The sequence below is a fragment of the Corvus hawaiiensis genome, chromosome 7 (assembly GCF_020740725.1).
Source record: "Corvus hawaiiensis isolate bCorHaw1 chromosome 7, bCorHaw1.pri.cur, whole genome shotgun sequence".
In the NCBI taxonomy this organism is placed as follows: domain Eukaryota; kingdom Metazoa; phylum Chordata; class Aves; order Passeriformes; family Corvidae; genus Corvus; species Corvus hawaiiensis.
Window position 1 is genome coordinate 30,925,934 of NC_063219.1, and position 20,008 is coordinate 30,945,941.

General features: G+C 44.8%; 1 protein-coding gene across 13 annotated transcripts in view; it reads left to right on the forward strand.

Annotated features, from left to right (window-relative positions):
* KALRN (kalirin RhoGEF kinase) overlaps positions 1 to 20,008 on the forward strand; it is a 484,760-nt gene that overhangs the window by 398,730 nt on the left and 66,022 nt on the right. Inside the window, exon 37 of one of the 13 annotated variants that reach the window (XM_048309150.1) lies at positions 17,624 to 17,758. The exons of 11 other annotated variants lie outside the window; for them this stretch is intronic. In XM_048309150.1, coding sequence (XP_048165107.1) covers positions 17,624 to 17,640 — 17 coding nt within the window. In that variant the 3' untranslated portion in view covers positions 17,641 to 17,758. Of the gene's footprint in view, positions 1 to 7,260; positions 7,452 to 17,623; positions 17,759 to 20,008 lie in introns of those variants that run through there. One more of the 13 variants, XM_048309151.1, reaches the window with a different exon arrangement.

Consider the following 20,008-nt stretch of genomic DNA (forward strand, 5'->3'; position numbering starts at 1 on the left):
TCTCTGCACAGCAGGCTGCCTGTTATATGTGCCCTTGTTATTTATACCCACCATAAGTTTCAATAGCAGCTTTACAGATTCTTTTATGCTTGTCTTAGATCTGGTATTGTAAATCAGAAAGCTTTGCCATCTTAAACATTGCCTGGTAAGAACTCCTCTGCGTTCTTTTTACCTTAGAATAAAAGGGAAGTGGAAAATACAGTTAATGCAGTAATTTGGCCCAAATAAATATAAGCCTTTACAATACTGACATTGAATTTTATTTTAATTCCAGTGCAATTCCCCCAGATTGGCCAAGCAGAGAAAATTTTCTCTCTAAGTAACAAATAGTGTATGCCAGTTTTTAAATTTTTCTTTTAGCTTGCCTTCAACGCTGTTTGTGTTGGGTACTGGATGGGGGAGAGGTGATGAAAGAACTTGCAATTTGCTGCAGAACATCTCAGGAAAATAATCTGAATACTCTTCCATTAAACAAACAAACAAACAAACCAAAACAGGTAACAACTTACTCTAAAGAAAGAGAAATGGCATTTAAAGGAAAATCAGCTGTGGCTTCTACCATCCAAATAGAACAACCTCAGGCAAGTTGGGACAAGCAGGTCAGGAATATTTTTCTTACACTGTTAGTTTGTAGTTGCTAGAACAAGTCACCTTTGTCATGCACAAGTGGGTGAGGCGCCTGTTTGTCTTGGAAAGCAGACCATGATGGGCTGAGATAGGCTCGTGATTTCCCCACCGAGGCCCAACACAGTAAGACAGGAGCCAAAACATGTCCAAAAGGCAGTGCTTTAATGCTCCTTGTCTTCTGTCATTGGGTATTGCTGTAACTCCCAAAGATATGTCTCTGTTCTAATGGAGATAAGTGCTTCAGGAAACAAACACAAAACCTGCTTTAAATTTTTATTTCATTCTTTTCTGTTAAAGGGTTGGGGTTTTTTTATTCTGACCAGTAGCTCGTTCAGGATGTGCCCACCTTCCAGCACAGCTCCCCAGCAACGAATCGATAGTGTACCAACACAATGTGGTGTGTGGTTTCGCTTACGGGGCCTCCCAGGTCACACTGGTTTGTGAGGTGAGGCTTTTTGCTGCAGAATCATCTGAGCATAACTCATCTGGTGGTGCTGCTGGCAGGCCAGACAAGTCCCCTCTGCTCACACAAGACCTTGCTGAAGCAGTAGAGCCACTCCAGGGGCAGGTGAGCCTACACTGAGGTCTGGGAGGATGGTAACGGGGCTGTACTTTGCACCAGCTTGTAACTGGTTTTCTTAAGCAACTCAGTCAGCAAATGGTTACTGCTTAGGAAGAAGCTGTATATATAGGAGAATTGGTCCTGTGCCCAGGAAACCAGAGGAACTGGATAATGTAGGAATCTGTTCTGAGATCTCTGAGAGGCAAAGTTAAGCTGGAGGTTGAAGGGGCACATGTGTTCTGCAGACATGTTCTGCTCCCGAGAGCGGGTGAAACTATCCTAGGTTGTACCTACCTGAATATTTTGGGGACAACTCTAAATTCCCTTGAGACAGACTGAGACACATGAAACCAAATATGTGTATCTTATTCTGTGGTGTGCTCCACAGTCGTTCACTTTTACTTGAAGATCTTTTTAAGACACTTTCGTTGATAAGTCTCCAAGCAACTTCTCTCCTTCCGTAGACTCTTCTTTACAGAATGCAGAGAAAGAGAGAAGATAGGTTGTAAATAAGGAAAGAAAGGCTGGTGTCAGTAAAACTTGGGATGTTTGGGAGAGGTGGGTGAGCAGTATGTAAAGGTGAGGTCCATCACAGCAGAGCAGATGGATCTGGCTGTGGCCTTTGGCTTTACAGTAGAGTTGGTGTGCCAGGATGCTGTTAGGTCATGGCAACTCATCTAAGCTGCCATAAATCCATTCCGTGCTGACATCCACAGCAGAGGGATAAGAATGATATATCCTAACATTTGCTGAACATATGCCTACATTGCAGTTCAGCGTGGAGGTTGTTCTGGACTGTCTATATTTCTTCTTAATTTGTTTGGTTTAGCTAGTTGAGAATGTTCTTTTTTTACCTACCACTGCGCTGAACTGAGGAGCCAAAAACCTCTCCTTGGAGTTGTGCTCTCTTGCGCCAGGAGGGAATATGACTCCGTTTATTTATTTATTTTAAATTTATTTTATCTGTTTTAGTACCCAATAAACTTGTTGTTTTTTCCAACTGGCATGACAAGGCTCTGGCTATTTTTAAAGAATGTGGTTCATTTGATTTAATCTAATGACTGTTTAGTGCTGTTGAAAATAGTTGGAGCCAGAGCCAAGAATAATGTACTGAAATGTGTTGGTTGAGCAAGGACTGCTTCACTCTGCCAGTCTGTTTCCCTCCAGTTGTTCAGATTTACCTGGTTTCATGAGTAGCATTTGCAGGCAAGACATATTGATCCAGGTGCTTTTAATACTGATTCTAAAGGCCAATAGTGCCAGAGCCACATTTTGCCACACTCATTTAAAGACATAGCTAACAATGACAGCTCTTCTTGTTGTTCAGTGTAGGATATCTAATCTCTGTTTCAGACCACTTTAAAGGGAATGTGAAATGTTGATACTCTTTTATTGCACATCGGAAAATTGAGGCATGAAATGGTCATTTCTTCCCTGAAAGTCACCCAGAAAGCAAGTGACAGAATGAGTAACGAAACCAGCATCTACTGGGCTCCTGAAGCGGCAGTGTAACTCCTGATTTCTCCATGAACTGAAATAAGACCGTAATCTGAAAACAAGTTCTGCTAAGTCCTTATTCCTGGTGGTTCTCACTGGCTGGTTTTCAGAACATCCATGTTTACTGTCCTGTCTGCACCCTCTGAACTGCTCTGTAGAGGTACCTACCTCTCCCTATTAACAAAACTTAAATTTCATGCATGTCTTTACGCTATCTGAATTTGACTCTGCAAGCCATACCACATATTTAACTGACAGCTTTAAAACCCTACAAATCCATCTTCCTTTTGCCCTCCATGAGTTATTTCTGTTAGATAGTTGGTTTGCTATTCCTCCCTAAGAAATGGGTAGCTAATACTTAAGCTTCATTGGATTAAAAAAATAAATCAACCATAGCACCTCTTATTCCGTGACAGTGATGTCCATAGGGATGGATTTTCTGCAGAGATCTCTTTACACCCTAACGCACAATGTGGAATTGACTTGCATAAGTAATGAACAGATGCTCCTGACAGCTATTACATTATTCATCTCCCTATGCATGTGCTGGGGGGAAGGAAACAGCACCTGTTACTATGGGAGAAATATTGTCACCGCTGTTCTGCATTACAGACCTCCAGGGCAATCTGGGCCAGGCGTTATTTCACTGCATTTGTGTTGACCCAAAATGAAGCCATGCCAGTTTACATCCCTTCATTATTTTGTCCTGTGTTTCCCTCAGATAGATCCCTCAGTTTATAACCTAAGAAAATAAAATAGCTACTGCAGGTGTGAGGGAGCACTGAAGGCAGTGAAAAAATCTGTGTTCCATCTTTCACCCCAACTTTTTCTCAGGAAGGCTGGGTAAAAGTATTAGAACTTATTTCCCCTCTGCAACAACAGTGCTTTTAACAGACGTTCTCAGATGTCATATGAAAGGGGAACTCATATGCCCAGGGAATTCCTAAAGGTGTATTTAAGAGCAGACAGAAGTAATTCCCTTGTCATCCTGACATTAGACTGAGATGACTTCCCCTCCGTCATCTGTGTTGGGCAGGGCAGCACACATGGCCCATGGTGCAGGCACACTGCTAATGGCCTGAGCTTCAGATGCAGCTAGTCAGGGCCATAAAATTTTCTTGCTCCCTCCACTCCAGGTAATGATTGGAGTGTTTGGAGTGTGGTGCCAGGAGATGTTTCCTCAAAGAACTCCTGTGACTCAGCCTTCCAGTAAAGGGAGTTTATAGCAAAGAGGGAGGTTGCCTTTTCACATGGGCAGATAGTAATAAGACAAGGGGGAATGGTTTTGAAGTAAAAAAGGAGAAATTTAAATTAGATGTTAGGAAGAAATTCTTTACTGTGATGATAGTGAGGCACTGGAACAGATTGCCTGGAGACATTGTGGCTGCCCCATACTTGGAAGTGTTCAAGGCCAGGCTGGATGGGACTTTGAGCAACCTGATGTAGTGTAAGGTGCCCCTCCCTATGGCAGCAGGGTTGGAATAAGATGACATTTAAGGTTCCTTCCAACCCAAACCATTCTATGACTCTATTCTTTGACTCAGGCACAGGTTAGAGCAAGGATAGGGGTGTTTTCCTTCTCAGGGGACATACAGATAATTCCATAGAGATATGGACCACAGTCACACATTAATTCATCCTGCCCAATAATCTAGACACAGACAAGCAGCTCCTTGCCCTGCACCTAGGGCAAGTGGGCTGTACAGATTTCCATCACCCACGCAATCTCTGCAGCACTTCTACATCCCAAAGGCTGAATTCCCTATTTGAAGCTAAAGAGTCAATGCAGTTGGCAGCATAGTGCCTATTTGCTACTGCTGACAGATGTTTTTCCCAGCTAGGGCTGGAGCTGAACTAGACTGCCCACAGCATGTCTCCTCCTCTTCTTTATGGGGGCTAATTGATATGGTGTGGTTATTAAGAATATGGCTTTCAGCCTTATTTTGTGAAATATTTATTCCATGTATAATTCATCAGTGAGTATGTGTAGATATATGTGTTTTTAAAGAGCAACTTTATAGAGATAACCTTCACAACACCGCTGGAACTGCAGATCGGGGAGGGGCAGAGCCTGCTTTCTCCCACAATAATTACTTCAATTCTGTTTTAATTAGGGATGGAGTTTTTTTAAGAGCTGAGATTGCACCTTAATTATGTTTTAAAGCTTGGCTGCAATTACAAGAGCTATGACCTTGCTTCCCAACTCTCCTCACAGTCTCAGACTCCATGTCCATGTGTTGGTTTAGCGAAGCCTCATCCCCCGGCAGGGTTACTGTGGTGCCTCTACCAGCACACTCTCCGTGTTTTTCCACCGCTCTGGCTCTCAGCTGATGGCTCTGATCAGCCCAGTTCCCTCCTGCCTCCCCGGGCTCCTCCCCACCATGCCAGGTCCTGCTGCCAGGCTCACACAGAATCACAGAACATGATGAGCTGGAAGAGACCCACAAGGCTCCTCATAATGGACATCTCTTCCAAGAGTCATGGGAATTTAGAGGTGAAATGCTAGAGGTGAGCAGCTTAGGCTTAAAGGTTTTCTGAAGATGATTTTTAAAACCCACCAAGAGCTGGGATCTGGCAAATCAGGCGCTGCATATGGCCTGCTCCTGCCTCAGGTCCTGTATCGCTGGTCTGGGCAGATGCCACATGAGCAATGAAATGCCAGTGAAGAACATGTTCACCTTACCACTTTTCTGTTTGCACACAGCAGGCTGAGATCAGGTGGGAGGCAGCCAGCCCATGGGGCAAGAGGTGGGCATGCTATGTGAGGGTGGGTTAGAAAAGAGAGATGCAGTTTGAAGTAAAAAGCAGAGGTGAGGAGCTGCCTTCTCAGAAGAGCCCTGGTGTAAGTTTCCTGAATCACTCAGAGGACCTGAGTTGGTGCGTTCTTACTGCCTGGCACTTTGGGTGGCCAAAAAAGCCACCTGAAGAGCTGCTGCCTGGAGAGCCATGGCAGGGACAAACACAGAAAGGAAGAGGTGCAGAAGGTGAGGGTGTCCCAGCTCATTCCCAGCCCACCTTTTCCTTCTCTGGCTGCAGCTTCGGTTTCTGCTTCATATGTGACTTATTATCTCCCTACTACAGGCACAAGAGCCTTGAGTGCACCCCCGAGACATTCCCTTGCAGCTCTCAGATAGGCAAAGGCCCAAATCAAAGAAAGACACAACACCCAGCAAATGGGAAACAGTTACAGTGCCCTTTGTTCTCATGTACTGAAAACACCTTGGTGCTCAAGGGCATTGGCAGAAAAGTTTGCATGCTTCAGGATCGTTATGAGGTTGTCAGTCCTTCCAGTGAGGCTGTAGTCAAAGAACAATTCCTGCAGAGCAACCAGAAGCAAAGCAGGAAGGTTTCATATTTGCCGCAGTGGTGGACGGAGTCTCTCAGGGAGGGCCTCTGTCCCTCTCCTGGCACCGGGTACTGGGGTCTTTCTGCCAGGAGGCCTCCAGGGTCTGCATGATCCCACCTGATGGTTCCATGGAATCACTCAGTCCAGGCCTGCCCCTGGACAACAGCACCCAACCACACAGGTGCCACCTGAGGTGGGTTTGTGAGCACTCTGCTGTGGCCACAACGCTCCCTTCGTCTCCAGAAATGGCCTTTGGCCCCCTGGGAGTGGCACTTACCCCGAAGCCATTACCAAAAGACTTAGTCCAGATCAGCAGTCTGCGGCACCAGTAGAGCCGTGCCTGCTTGGGCTGAAGCCCTGGCACAGAGCAGCACAAAGCGTGGCACATCTCCCTCTGCTTCTCCCTCTCAATTCCTATGTCTGCCTGGGAGAAGTAGCTTGTTGGGTTTGTTCAGCTTTTGATGCAAGAGTGCAAAACTATGATGCTGTTGCTCTGGAATCCTGCCCGACCTCTCCTACCAGCTGCCTCCAGCAAGGTTCGGGATGTTTTTGGCACCTCCAGTTTTCTATGCTTTAGGTGGGAAATCCTAACACAACAGGCTGGCACCTTCCAAAGCAAGCTGTGCCTCTGGATCTCAAGTGTCTTGGTCTGTGTGTCAGAAGGGTAGGCATTCCCTCTGCGGTGCTTCAGGCAGGTCTGCTGCTGCAGGAAGCAGACAGAACCCTTGGGATCAGCCGGCTGGGCAGTATTTTCAGCTGGTTGTAAAGAGTTTCAGCTGTCAGATGCTTAAGTTAAGGAATGGCACGGGGAGCGGGAAGGGAAACCAAGAATATTGTGAAGTTTAAAAAAAACCCCACAGCAATACAAGTTTTGCCTTTTAAAGGCTTTGGTGGAACCCCCCCCTCCGCAACGTATCAGAGCTTTAGCAAACTTCCTCCCAGACAGTTTTTATTTCTCGCTCCCGATCTCGCATGCCGCCTGCCCGGGCGCAGATACCGCCGTTCTGCATTTCTTCTCCCTGAAAACTCCGTCTTCCTTCCAGCCAGCGGCGGAGCTCGGTCCGGCCGCAGCCCCCCCTCCCCGGCCGGGCCGGGCGCGCTCCGCCCCCGCCGCCCCCCGCTCCAGGCACCGCCCCCGGAGGTGCGCGCCGGGCTCGGCGGGGACAGCGGCTGCCGGCGGCCGCCAGCGGCTCTGCTGTGCTGCTCGGCTGCTTCCAAGTAGCTTTTTTTTTTTTTTTTTTTTTCTTGCTTTAGGGCCTTTTTTATTATTATTATTTGATTTGTTGTTTTTCGCAAGCGGGCCGGTGGCTCCTTGCCATGAGCAGCCCGAAGGCAGCATGAAAGCGGGCAGGCGCGGCTGTCCCGCCCGCTCCGGTGTAGGATGGCTCCTGGCGAAGTGCTGCTGCTGCGCCTGCAAAGGTCGGTGGGGCCCGCGGGTGGGGAGCCTGTCCCGGGGGGCTGCTGGGGGGCTGGGGGCTCAGCGGTGCCCTCGGCAGGGCAGCGTCCCTCCGCCAGCTGCCCCGGGGACAGAGAGGGACAGCGGTGCCCTCGGCCCCGGGAGAGCGGAGGGACAGCGGCGGGTGAGCCGGTAACGGGCACGGCGAGCGAGAGGGCTGGAGTTGGTACAGTTTTACAGTTATAGTTTTTACATTTTGTCATTGCTGGTAGGAAACACCCTGGGACTGTAGGGTCAAGAGAAATATTTGCTTAAATTATTTTCTCCCCCCCTCTTCCTTTCTAGTCTTTCTTGGGCTCGAGTACGAGCAAAATGCTTGGAGAACATCTGTTTCTCACAGTTCACAAATCTCTGAATGGTGATGGGGGAAGGTCTGGGGAAGCTGGCTGAGCTGAAATGCTGAGAGGGATGTGGGAAAGCCAGGGCAGCTGGAGTGCCTTGTAAAAATAAAATCAAAATCTGGCTTTTATGTGGAGCAGCGCAGCTCAGATGCATTGACTGAAGGGTTCGCAGCCTGCACTCTTTATGCTGCGGTATGGCTCTTGAACTTGTTCTGGATAATGTGAGGTTTTTCAAAGATCTGCTTGTGGTATTTCGATGTTTCCTGTTCTCTGAATGGCCAAGCAAAATGTCCTGAACAAAACTTGGCTTTTGTTTTGTGTCTTTCTTTTTTTAAAAAATAACTAAAGCTCTCTCAAATGCAGGATTTTTTGTAACTCTGGAACCCAAATCAAGAGCAGATAAAGATGACATTGAGGACGGGTGGGACTACTCGTTTCCTGAGGCACACGTTTGCAATGCAGGAGTCCTCTTTCCCCAGTTATTGAATTAGTCATGCTTATGTGGTGACAGCAGCAAACTAGTTGGTGATGGAGTTTGCCGCTACTTCGTAAGATGTGATCTTTTTTAGCCTGGAGAGAACGCACCACTTCATGCCAAGGAAGTGATTCTTGAGGTCAATGCACAACACCCCGCTGTTCTGCAGCCTTTAAGGAGGAACATGTAATCTGGTTGTAGGGGTAGGGCTGCCTGCAGAAAGGCTGTGGTACTAAACCACTATGAAAGCCAAGTCTCTTGGACAGCCTGTGCTTTAATGTGTTGGCCCATGCATCAGGCTGGAGCAGTATTCAAGCTCTCTGACAGAGCTCTGGTCTTGAAAATGTTGATTCTAATGGATTAGAGTCTCCCTGCTGCCTGTCCTGCCTACAGACGTCTCTGGAAGGGGGAAGGGGAAACAGCTGGCTCTTCTCTCTCGGGTTGAAATGTTAACTATGTTTGCAGTTCTGGTTTACTGGGTCGGTAACAAAAGGTGTTTTGCGATACAGATTGATTTACTATTTTCTTGTTCTTGGTTGTAAACTTTGGGCGAAAAGTTCTAAAAGGCTGTCTGTCATGCTGTATTTATTAAAGAAAACCAGAGATGGTGGAAATACTCCCTGAATTTAAGCAGGTATCAAACCTGACATTTGACAAGGGATTCAGGTGCTCCAGATTACAGCATCAGTGTGCCCTTGTTGGCAGCTTCTGCCATTAGGCTTGGAGATGCTTTAATGTGGCAACCAGACCTTTGAAGCTCTAACTTCGTGTATTCTGTGTTGTCAGCGATCACCGGGGGGAGGGGACACTGTTCATCCCAGGGCTTCGCACTGGTCTCAGGCTTGCAGTGCAAATAGGTGACTGAAGTTTGTATTTAAGATGGGTGTGAAGCACCTCGGAACTATTCTCAGTGCTGCCCCATAGGTGACCTTGCCTTCTCCTTTGGAAATTTGTCTCTGCTTTTTCTTGGTGTCAGTGCCTGATGTATCTTGATCTTTTGCAGTAACTGAGTAGGTTTTGTTGTGTGAATAAGAGCAGTCCAGTGAGAGAAATAGGGAAAATGAGCCTGCAGTCTTTGTCAAACACAGGTTTTGTGCTCACGTAGTGGGTATGAGCTGCATCATTGCTTTTCATGGAGCTTGGAAGTGATGTGGATGCTTGATCTCCTAAATAGCAGCAATAATGCAGAGCTGAAAAAACCCAAACCCGAGGTCCCCTGTGTATAGTGAAATACGTAAGTTTTGTGTAACTGGGCATTTCTCTGAAGGATTTTGACAGATGACTCAAACTCTTTTGCATTAGTATTCTACTGTCTGTTGCAGCAGTAGAGATCTTGATGCTGCTTTTTTGCTTGCTTCTCTCGGTGAGTTTCTGATCCTGTCAGCTTTGCCCATGTACAGAGCTGTTGGGATTCATCCAGAGAAAGCAAGTGACACTTAGTACCATTTGCAATTTTACTCTGACCCCGACAGTTGCCTGCAGGAACTAAATAAGGACTATTTCTCTGTTCTGCAGTATAGAGAGATACGAATCCTAATATAGGAGTGCCTCAGAGCAAGAGTCTGTCACTTGCTTCCAGCCATAAAAAGGGGTAGTTAGGAGCAGTACACTTGCATAGCCTTTAGGCCAGTGGCCTTACTAAGCCAAGAGTGAGCAAGCAAGGCTTTCTGCCGTATCTCCTAAACACAGAAGTACAAAGTCACCTAGTGTAACAGGATGCTTCCTAATGCTGCAAAACTGTCCCTGGGAAGAGGCTTCAAATTCTGATGGTCTGCTGATAGTTAGAAAGCCATTGAATTCTCCTTAGAAATCAGCCTAAGATTTGCAATTGAATATACCCTATCTTTTTTAACACGAAGTTTATCTCCTCAGTTATCTGTGTGGTTCAGATTAGAGATTACTTTAAAAGTGGGGAAATGATGGAAAATAAAGAGATGGGAGGGATTCCTGCTTTGTGAAATGTCTTTTCTAAAGCAAATGGTCAGCTGCATGCCTTGAAAGTGAGAAGATCAAAACTTTGTTGCCTTTAAGCACAGAGCCAAGTCCAGTGTGTCAGTGCTGTTCCTCTGCACTACCTTCTGCACAGGGGTCTGAAGCTCATCAGTGAGTGAGAACATGGACATTGGGTGGAGACTAAATTCCAGGCTCTGATGCACAGGGAGATGTAAAGACTAACCAGTAACTCAGATTTAACCTGAAAATTAAATTCTGTGTGCTGCCTTAAACCTGGGGCCTTATTTAGAGGACATTTTTTTGCAGTAGTTCAACTCACTCAATTCTAACCCAAACTGGAGGGTGCTGTGGTCTCACAGCCCTAAGGGACACCAAGAGGGTGGAAAGCACAAACAAGGTGTAGGAAATGCTTTTCTTTGAGCACATCTATTAGACTTGAGATGCTGGCTGTGAGTGTACCAGGTACAGACAAAGAAAAGGGTCTGTGGTTAAAAGTAACCAATTTTCAGAAAAACTTAAGAGTTCAGCTGAGTAATATTACGTGGCCGCAGTGTGGCTTCAGGTGAGAATATAGTACACTTTCTACTTGAGGGTAGCCAGAAACCAGGAGGATGGATTTAAATGGATGCACTGTATTGGCTTCAATAAAGAACTCATCCTCTGCCTCCTCGAGCAGTTGCTTGAGGTTTTATCCAAACTTTTAATTTCAGAACAAAAGAAACTTAATCTGAACATCAAACCTTAAATCTCAGGGTGTTAAAATTGAAAGGTTGAGTGGGTTTCTGTCTGTGCTAAGCTCCTGGTAACCCTCTTATTTTAAATTTTCTGTCCCTCCAGCTTGTCCTATCTCCTACACTTTTGGTCTTCTTTCTGCAATTTTCGGGTTTACTGTCTTCTTTTTCTTGCCTTCCTTCCTTTTCCTCTTCTTGCCTAAATCTTTGTTACTGGGTATTTGCTGTAAGTTTAACAAAGAAAGCTTGTCTTGACAGAGTGTTGGTGACTTCTGTGCAGTGATGCGGGTTCAGCCAGACACCCTGTACATCTTTCCTAGCTGGGCAGAAACAGAGCCTTAACTGGAAGTTAGGAAAACCAGCATCATTACAAGGGCTGTCAACAGCACATTAATAAAACTTATTTCTTCATTAGGTAACAAGTAAGACCTGATGGTGCTTTTTATAGAAGGTGCTGACACTGTTACAGGAAGCTGCAGGGCTTTGCTAAGGGAACTGGTACCTTTGTGCTGAGTGCTAGCAAGAGAGTGATCTGCAGTAATATATTCAAGCCCTTAACATTTCCTAATTTGAACATATTTTATTTAGTGCTTCAGGCTGAACCATGGTTGCACTGTGTAAAGCATAATGGAATGCATGGCCGAAGCAGCTCTGTCAAAATTGCGGCAGAGGAGAAAACAATAGTAAAATTAAGGGTGTCAACCAAAGCTTGCTTAGTTTCCTGGTCCTTCTTGAATGAAAAATATGAGGAAATTGTTAGGTTCCCCAAATAAAGTCCTTGGGTGATGTCCATCTGTTGCTCATTAGTTGAATCTCAGCAAAGTCAAGAGGATCAAGTGTACTGGTCCTCTGTAGGCAGTCTCTCTCCCTCTCATGCCAGAGTTGAGCTCTGCTCTTTGTCCTGGCAAATTCATGAGCAAATGGCTGTGGAGAGGTTTGTGAGAGTTGTTGTTATTTCCTTCCAGTTCTATTAAGAGAAAACTGGTTAGCCCATGACAGGAACATCTCTTCCAAGTCCTGTGTTTTCCCACCTCTGCAGGCTGAGTCAGGAGTCAGAGAAGGTCATAGCAGAGAGTTATTGAAAGGGACAAAAGAGTTGATGAAAATGCTGCTCAGTTGAGCAAGCAGGATTAACGTGACAAGGTGAATACTATTAGCAAAAAAAAAACCAGGTCACTCTTTTTGTTGGTGTGAAACTGCTTTCTCACACCTGCTCTACACCCTCCTGACACATGGTCCTCGGTTGAGCATGTCCCAAAAGCATGACTGACAGTCCCCATGCCAGTCTTTTGGGGTAAATAGACTCACTACTCTGAACCTCTTAGCATTTGTGTGGCAATGACACATAGGAGGACTTCAGGAGAAGTCCTGGGGCTGATGAGTAACCTCTAAATATGGACAGTCAAAGGAGAAGCCATGGCAGGCTGGGGGGACAGTGAGTTCATTTTAGGATTACTTAGTTTTAATGCTTGCAGGAAGGTTTCTTCAGGATGGGAACCTTGTTCATTGATACAGCAGGTCACATTTTCAGTGGGTCTGTATTACTGTCAAATATAAAGTGTCCAAGAACGCAGGAGGTTTGAGGTTTTCAGAAGTGCTGGTTGCTGCACTTTGTGCTCATTGTTCTCATCTGCCACCAGCCACTTTCTGTAAATTGAATGTTTGTCATGTCAGTGCCAGTGTTGAGATGCTTTAGCAACTTCTTCTCAGTTTCCAAGATCCAAGCAATAATACTGTTACTATTTTTTCTCTTGAAACTTACGTGCACTTCTAGACAGCTCTAACTCTCCTGATACAAGCTACCGCCTCATCCTCTGGCTTCATGTCTCCCTGTTGTGACTAATCTTGCAGTCGTTTGACATGTGGTTATATAGAGGATGCAACAAAAAGTAGTACAGAAAATAAACTTTCAGATATTAATTCATGTGTGAAAAAGAGATAGCAAGAGCTTCTATAAACATCAGCTTTCAGTTGCTGGTCTGGGGGTGAATACATGGTGGCACCCCTTATTATTCAGATTGCTGTGTTGTTTTCTACTTTTATAAATTCATCCAGCTTTAAAGAAGCATGGGATTTGCTTTTATGCAGGCAAAGCTCCAAAACTTCCCATTCACTCCAAGGAGCATATAAGAACCCACAAAGCCTTACTCTCTTGTCAAAAACCTGAAGAAGGGAGACTTTATTCTAAGGAAAATAGAGCAGATAATTGTGAAAAATATAGCTTTGGTAACTCCCTGTTCAGTGCAAAGACATGAGGTAATTAAACATGCTGTTTTCCTATAAAATAAGTGCCTGATAGATGTATTGTTCAGGAATTCAATGCACGGATGCTGAAATAAAATCTATCCATTTTGAAGTGAAACAAAAAGGGCAGTTATTTCACATGACCCCAGAAGGATTTTGTTTGGGTTTCTTCCCAAACTGTTATGTTTCAGCACACACCTTGTTAAAACTTTTGTGTGTATTGGGAAAACTAATCTATCATTTCAAACTTAAAACCCCCAAACTCCCAAAGTTTTCAGTCTAAAAATAGCATCAAGATACTTCTCAAGCACACCAGAACACCGTTACGTTTCAGTCTAATTCTGGTCTGTTAACAGGCTTTATGAAAACATTTTCATATTTGGCAAAAGTTGCAATTTCTTTTCCAAAGAGAGGAATTGGTTGGGCAGTTAGTGATTACAGCAGTAGTGATTACAGATATTGTGGTTTTCAGTTCAGTAAGGAAATCCAATTTTCTGCCAGTTTAGCCGCTGCATCAGTTGCTATTGCAGAACTGTTCAATTGCTAATATTGCATCACACAATTCTGTGTCATGTTACCTTTTAATATAACTATAGAAGCACATCTGGCTGTTTTCTTAAAAAAGATGCATAGATCACAAGTAGGACTTCAGGACATGTAAAGAATTATTAGAAAATAATGAGATTACCTCTAATGAGATAAGCTTGAAATCATCTCCCTTGACCATTCCTTGCCATTGGAAAACCACAAAACAAAAATTAATGTGTTTGCTCTTAGCTCCTGTCGTTTGATGTGGCTGTTTATGCTGAAACACCAAGCAGTCCTTGAATTAAAGGTAGTTAGTGCATCCCACTGGGGCTTCTGTTGAGTTCGACCTGCCTCGCAGTCCTTCAGCCTCTGTCCTGGACCAGCCCCACAATGCTCTCCCCAGCAGGCTGAGAACTTGGGAATCACACCATCACCTGGGCTCCTTTCATATAATTAGGACAAAATATGAAAATGTCTCCAGTGAAGTTCTAATGAGATGAAAAATAGAACCTGCAAGCTGAATTACAGCAGTTAATAATAGAACAGCCATGGGGTTTCTTCTCTTTGATAGGGAGAGACCCATTACACACACTTCAGTTCATGTATTTGTCATTTATTTTTTGATAATGTAGCACACGTAAGATCATGTTACAGAAAGTCCTGACTGGATTTTACTCCCTGACCTCCCAGTACTTCCCAATGGTTGTGGGTGCTCCTTTACTGTACAGAAACCGTGGCTACTTTTGGAAGATGGAAAAAGTGTGTCTCCTGTTTTGTGTTGCCACATGAGGAGTTAGTAACTGCTATTCTGTTGCCCTTACTGCACCCCATAGTGCACTTGGTTGTCCAATGTGGTATAGCTATTGCTAGTCCTGGCACAGCTCAACAGCTTTGAAATCTCAGATCCCCTGCAAAATGACATTCCAGGCTGTGAAGTTCCATAAAGGGGTGAAGCCTGGGAGCCAGACGTCCTGGAAACCCATTAGCAAACATCATCCTGGGGAACCAGTAGGTGGTTTTTGGTGGGGATTATTATCTCTTGTATTGGAAGGTTGTAAATTAAACATGGAAACTTGAAGTTGCTGTGTACAGGAAAGCACAAGTACAGTCTATACGTGAGTTTTGAGCAAAGATCTCTTGTTCACTTGCACAAGAAAACATTAAAGTAAAGTTTAGGAAAGTGATGGACTGTGGCCTGTGGTGATTAGGGGCTGGATTTAGTGACCATGGAGGTATCTGCTGTTATGTTTTCTGAGCATTTTTCCATGTCCATTTTTCACATGGAGCAAGCAGCTCAGAAGAAAGCTGGGAGTGGCACATGCCTAGCTACAGCTAAATCCTCTGAGGACACTTTTTCATGCAGTTGAGGCTTGCTGACAGTAACAGCTACAGACTGTAGCAGCCAAGGGCCTCTTAGGCTCTGTTGGGTTTTTTTCTCATCCCTTCATAAGGCACGTGCATCTTTGGTGAGCAGAGGTTTCTCACATCCCCAAGACACGCGGTACAGCCGCAACCTCTCTGAAAACACATTACAGCTCAGTGGGTGCTCAGAACCTTCCTGAGGTCACACAGGAAACCAGTGATCAACTGAGCATCAGATCATCAGCAGTTAGAGCTTCCAGATTCATATGGACCAGTTGATTTCAGCCTTTTTGGAGGCCTGCATGTCCTGGGGAGCACATCATGCACATACCCGAGATCACGTTGTTCCTTGTGCCGGTTGACTGCGGCCAGAGCAGCCATTCCTGCTCCTGTATGTGTCCCTGCTCATCAACTGCAGTCCTGAATCCAATTTGTCCATGCTGGGAACCCCTGATGAACAAGGCCCCAGCTCTCCGCTGCCCCAGGAGCATGAGCCAAGGCAGGCCATGGGAAGTGTTGCACAACCGGTGTAATTTCACCGCATGCTGAATAAATACACTTTTTAGAACTCTTTTGAAGAGATGTTGCCTAATTAATCCTGCAGGGGGTATAATATGTATATTTTTGAAATCCAGTTTTAGCATCGTGCAATTAGCTTTTATGGCCTAGGGATTCTGATTTAAGACATTCTTTAGTTACTGATGGTAATCTGTTTTAATTAGAAATGGAAATGTGTTTTAGATCCAAATGTGTCTGAATGGTACAGTGTAAAATGATGATTCACAGTGAATACCATTGAAGTGCCTCAAGTCTGGTATTCTTTGTACCTTCTGCAGTTTGAACTCTGAGGATCAACACAATGTTCAAACATCGCTTTCAGCTGAAGCATGTGGAGGCTGAATAGATTTCTTTAGGAAATGGAATAAATATTAATCAACAGGGATTCTTTCTAGGACAGCAGAAGAAAAATCATAGCTTTAGGCAAGAAGGAGGCAAATGCTTTGAATGTTAGTGGTAACTTCTGATCCACAGTAGCAGAGCACAGCTCCTGCCAGGGCACAGGTGCTGAGCTGAGAGCAGCATCTTACTTGACTTTGTCTTAGTATCAGAGAAGTTACCCAGGCTCGAACATTCCAGGCTGCTTGTGGCGGGGCAGTTGCTGCTCAGAGCTGTGGTGCTGTAAAATTTGATCTGGCAGTGTGTCTAAGACAAGTCTACAGCAAGGCAAGCTCCAGACAAACATCCAAAGGCTGGTGCTTGCTCAGTATTCACTGCAGTCACTTGTCCTGGAGATACTAAACTATCAGGCAGGTGATGTCTGTGTTTAGATATCTTAAAATGCAGTAACAGGTCACCTGTATTCAACAAAGCCTTTCTGGAATCAGAGAGCCTCTGCTGCTAGACTAATCCTTGCTGTTGTGTTCAAGTAAGTGTTTCTTTTTCCTGATTCCTTTGAAAGATGGGGCCAAAAGAAAGCAACCACCCAGCAATAGTGAAGATGGCTTTTGTAATGCAAGTTTATTAGGCATGTTTTGGTAGAGCATTTTTACAGCTGTTTGCCATGAGACTCAGTAATGCAGAAGGGAATGAAGCCGTTTATGCAGGGCACCTCTCCACATCTCTGCAAAGCTGGATGTAAATTTTTTTTTTTTCCATAAGGAGGCTGCTGGTAAGGAGCAATGATGTAGGCACCATAAAAGCTGTGGGTGGCTCTGTGTGGCTCTTCAGAAGTCACAATCAATCAGTTTCTTAGGACTAGCCTCACTGGGAAGGCTGGTGTCCGGGTCAAGGCAGTGGCACAGCTTCAGAAGGCTGAGACCTCGGCAGGGTGCTGCAGAGAGTTCTCCTGTTCCCATGTAGCAGATGGTTCCTAAGACTTCAAGTTCCTGTCCATCTTTCTTGCTGACGCAGATAGAGTGTAGTAGTGACTTTGTCACCTGAAATTTGATAAACTTGTTGACTGGCATCACGGGGAAGCTTCCTCACAGAGCTGCTCCCTGCCGAGCTGTCAAACGAGAAACCAAGATGCAGATCGCGTGAGCCTGTTATATGGGACAGCAAGTGGTGTTCTGGTTTTGCTACTTAAGCTGAATTAATTAAAGCTTCCCACAAGCCTAACTGATAGTCTTGAGTGTGCAGTTAAAAGTCCCTGAGCTGCTTAGCCATTTCCCTGTGCTGTGTTCAAAGAGCAAAGCATCACAAGCACCAGCAGTTCTTATCTGTGTGTTTTATTTCCAAACCGCTGTTTGCATTGACTTCATTCATTACTTCTTTTAATTCATCCCAACCAGTACCTTTGCTGTGAGCTTGTATTTTCTGCTGCTATTTCTGGAGGACGAGGGCGTGGAGAAAGCTGCTTTGGGCACCAGCCCTGGAGGCTGCAGCTGCAGTGTGTCTGTCGTCAAACACCCCAACCTCGTTGTTCTTGGTGGTTACGTGGTGTCCGCTCCTGCCCTGCACCACTTTTGCAACTTATCCTTATTCCGTTCTTTTCTTTTCAGGGGCTGTCAGAGCCTGAATAATTTAAGAGTGAACAAATGAGAGACGTTCATGGAGGACTCTGTTCTTACCTAGGCACAAATTGACAAGCATGTAGATTGCCTTGGGTTTCCACTGCACCTACCACAACTTTACTAGGAGAAAAGCCCCCTTTCCTAGACATCTGTGTCACTCTTGCTTAGTAAAGTTATTCAAGATCAGCGCCTTTGGAATTGGTTGGTAAATGGACAAAGACTTTCTCTTTGCCCGGAGCTCCTCACAGCCTCCAAGTACCAAAGAGAACTCCACAGCACTAGAAAGCAAGAGACAGCTGCTGAATGTTGGAAGCTACTGCATTTGGCAAAAGAAGCTGACGCTAAGATGCACACAGTTGTGTTTGTTTGTTCTGCTTGTTTTCTGTGCTTTCCGAGCCCTCTGTGTGCCTGGAAAGTTTAATGACCAATCCCTTCTTTCTCAACATGCAGTTTTTCTTCCTATCTCAAAAAGCTTTGGGTTCTGTTCTTGCCTTTTTTATTTTTCCAATTCCAAGTTTGTCACTGATACTCTTCTGTTGTTTCCATGGAGAATTGTTTGTGTACATAGCCACAGTTGGCTTTGAGATAGGGAGACTTAAATATGATACTCAAATATCACTGTCTTCCCTCCTCTCTCCCCATTTAGCAGAATGGTCCACCTTGTCATAGAGGTTGCTGGCTTCAAGTATAAGGCAGAGTTGACCTTAGCAATGATGTCATTTAACTGAGAATTACTTCAAAATTCTTACAGTAGCTCAATTTGGAAGCTGCTGAATGAAGCTGACCCTTGACACTTCACAAAAGAATAAGGCTTGTGTTTTACTAACAGCTGCTTGGAAACCATGTGTAATAAAGTTTGTTTTTGTGCCCAACATCCAGGATAAAAGATGGCATTTGCCAACTCTGGGTACCCTTACGCTCCCAGAAGAGCAGAACTGCTTTGATCAAAGTTAAAAAGTCTGCTTCTATGTGGGTGTCTAAGTATTTCCCAGTTCCTTATGCTAAAAGTAACAGTGTACTTGCAAAGGCCAGCAAATGCTGCTCTCGTTCAGCTTCAAACATGACATTTTCCTCCTTGTCATCCCATACAGCTTTTCGTAAAGGTTCAGGGTTAAAACTTTTTTATGGAACATGCAAAAATCTCCTATCAAAATATTTCAAGGGGCATTTTTGCTTTGTGTTTGGAGCTTTGTTATTTTTGCTGCTAGCAACACTTATTCTGGAAACTTCAGGGTCGGAGATTATTTTATTTTTGTCACAGAATGAGGAGAGTGTAAATACAAAATGTAAAGTAGAACTGAGAGAAGTGCTTCAATGAGTTGTTTCACTACATTGAAATAAATGTTGATTTGTTCAAAAAAAAAAAAAAAGCATGCCCTTTCTGGATCTTGTTAGTCTTGACTTTTTATTTCCTTTCTTTGCTAAAGAAATGTGTGCCTCTTGACTTCAGCAGTCTGCTCACCCAGCTGTGAGGCATTACGGGAAGGCTGCTCCGATGGGCACTCCCAGCAGATGTTGGACTTGCTGTCACTGTGCTCGGGGCTGGGCCAGGACATCTGCTGGGCACAAACTCGAGGCAAGAGAATGGGTGAATGAAATCAAGTCTGCACAGATAACTGCGTCTGGCCTCCAGCTCTGCTGTGTGGAGCAACTGCTTTATTTCTGAGCTTTTCTACACCGTTTTATTCAGAAAAAGCCTATTCTAAAAAGCTGTTGCTTCAAGGTTCCCTTGAAGGTATGTTACTGCCCTGCCTTGACTTCTGTCTCACAGTACTTCAGGATAGGAGCTGTCTAGGAGTATCTTACCAACAGGTTGGTGGATTCACTCTGAATATTTGTTCTCTTATTATTCTTGTTGTGAACTCACAGCAGCTTATGTGGGGGATCAGATGAGGCTCTGAAGCAGGATGAATTAGGCTGATACATGGAGACAAAAAGGCTCAAACCTCCAACCAGTGAAGTTTCCATTGCGAAAGTTTAATGTACTTCTAATGTACCCATAACAGTTGTAAGCTGTTCTGTGGAAACCCATTTCAGAGCAGGACACCCAGAGGGAGGGACTGCAGGTGTCTCAGCTACTCTTCAACTGCTTGGTGCTATGGGGCTGAGTTGAACACTTTCCTGAGGGTCTCTTTGGAGGCACAAAGAGATGTTCTGCTTTCAGGTGCAGCAGCTCCTGAGTTAAATGCTCATCTGTAGGAAACGAGACCCTGCCCTATATTCACTTGAGGAGTCATCTTGCTCTTTTCCCCTTGCCCTCCGTACGGTCACCGCTGATAAAAGCTTAGATCCACATGAAGCAGCAGATACAAGAGAACTTCTGCATTTGTTCCTCTCACTAAGCACTCTTGGACAGTACTGAAGTCATGCTTT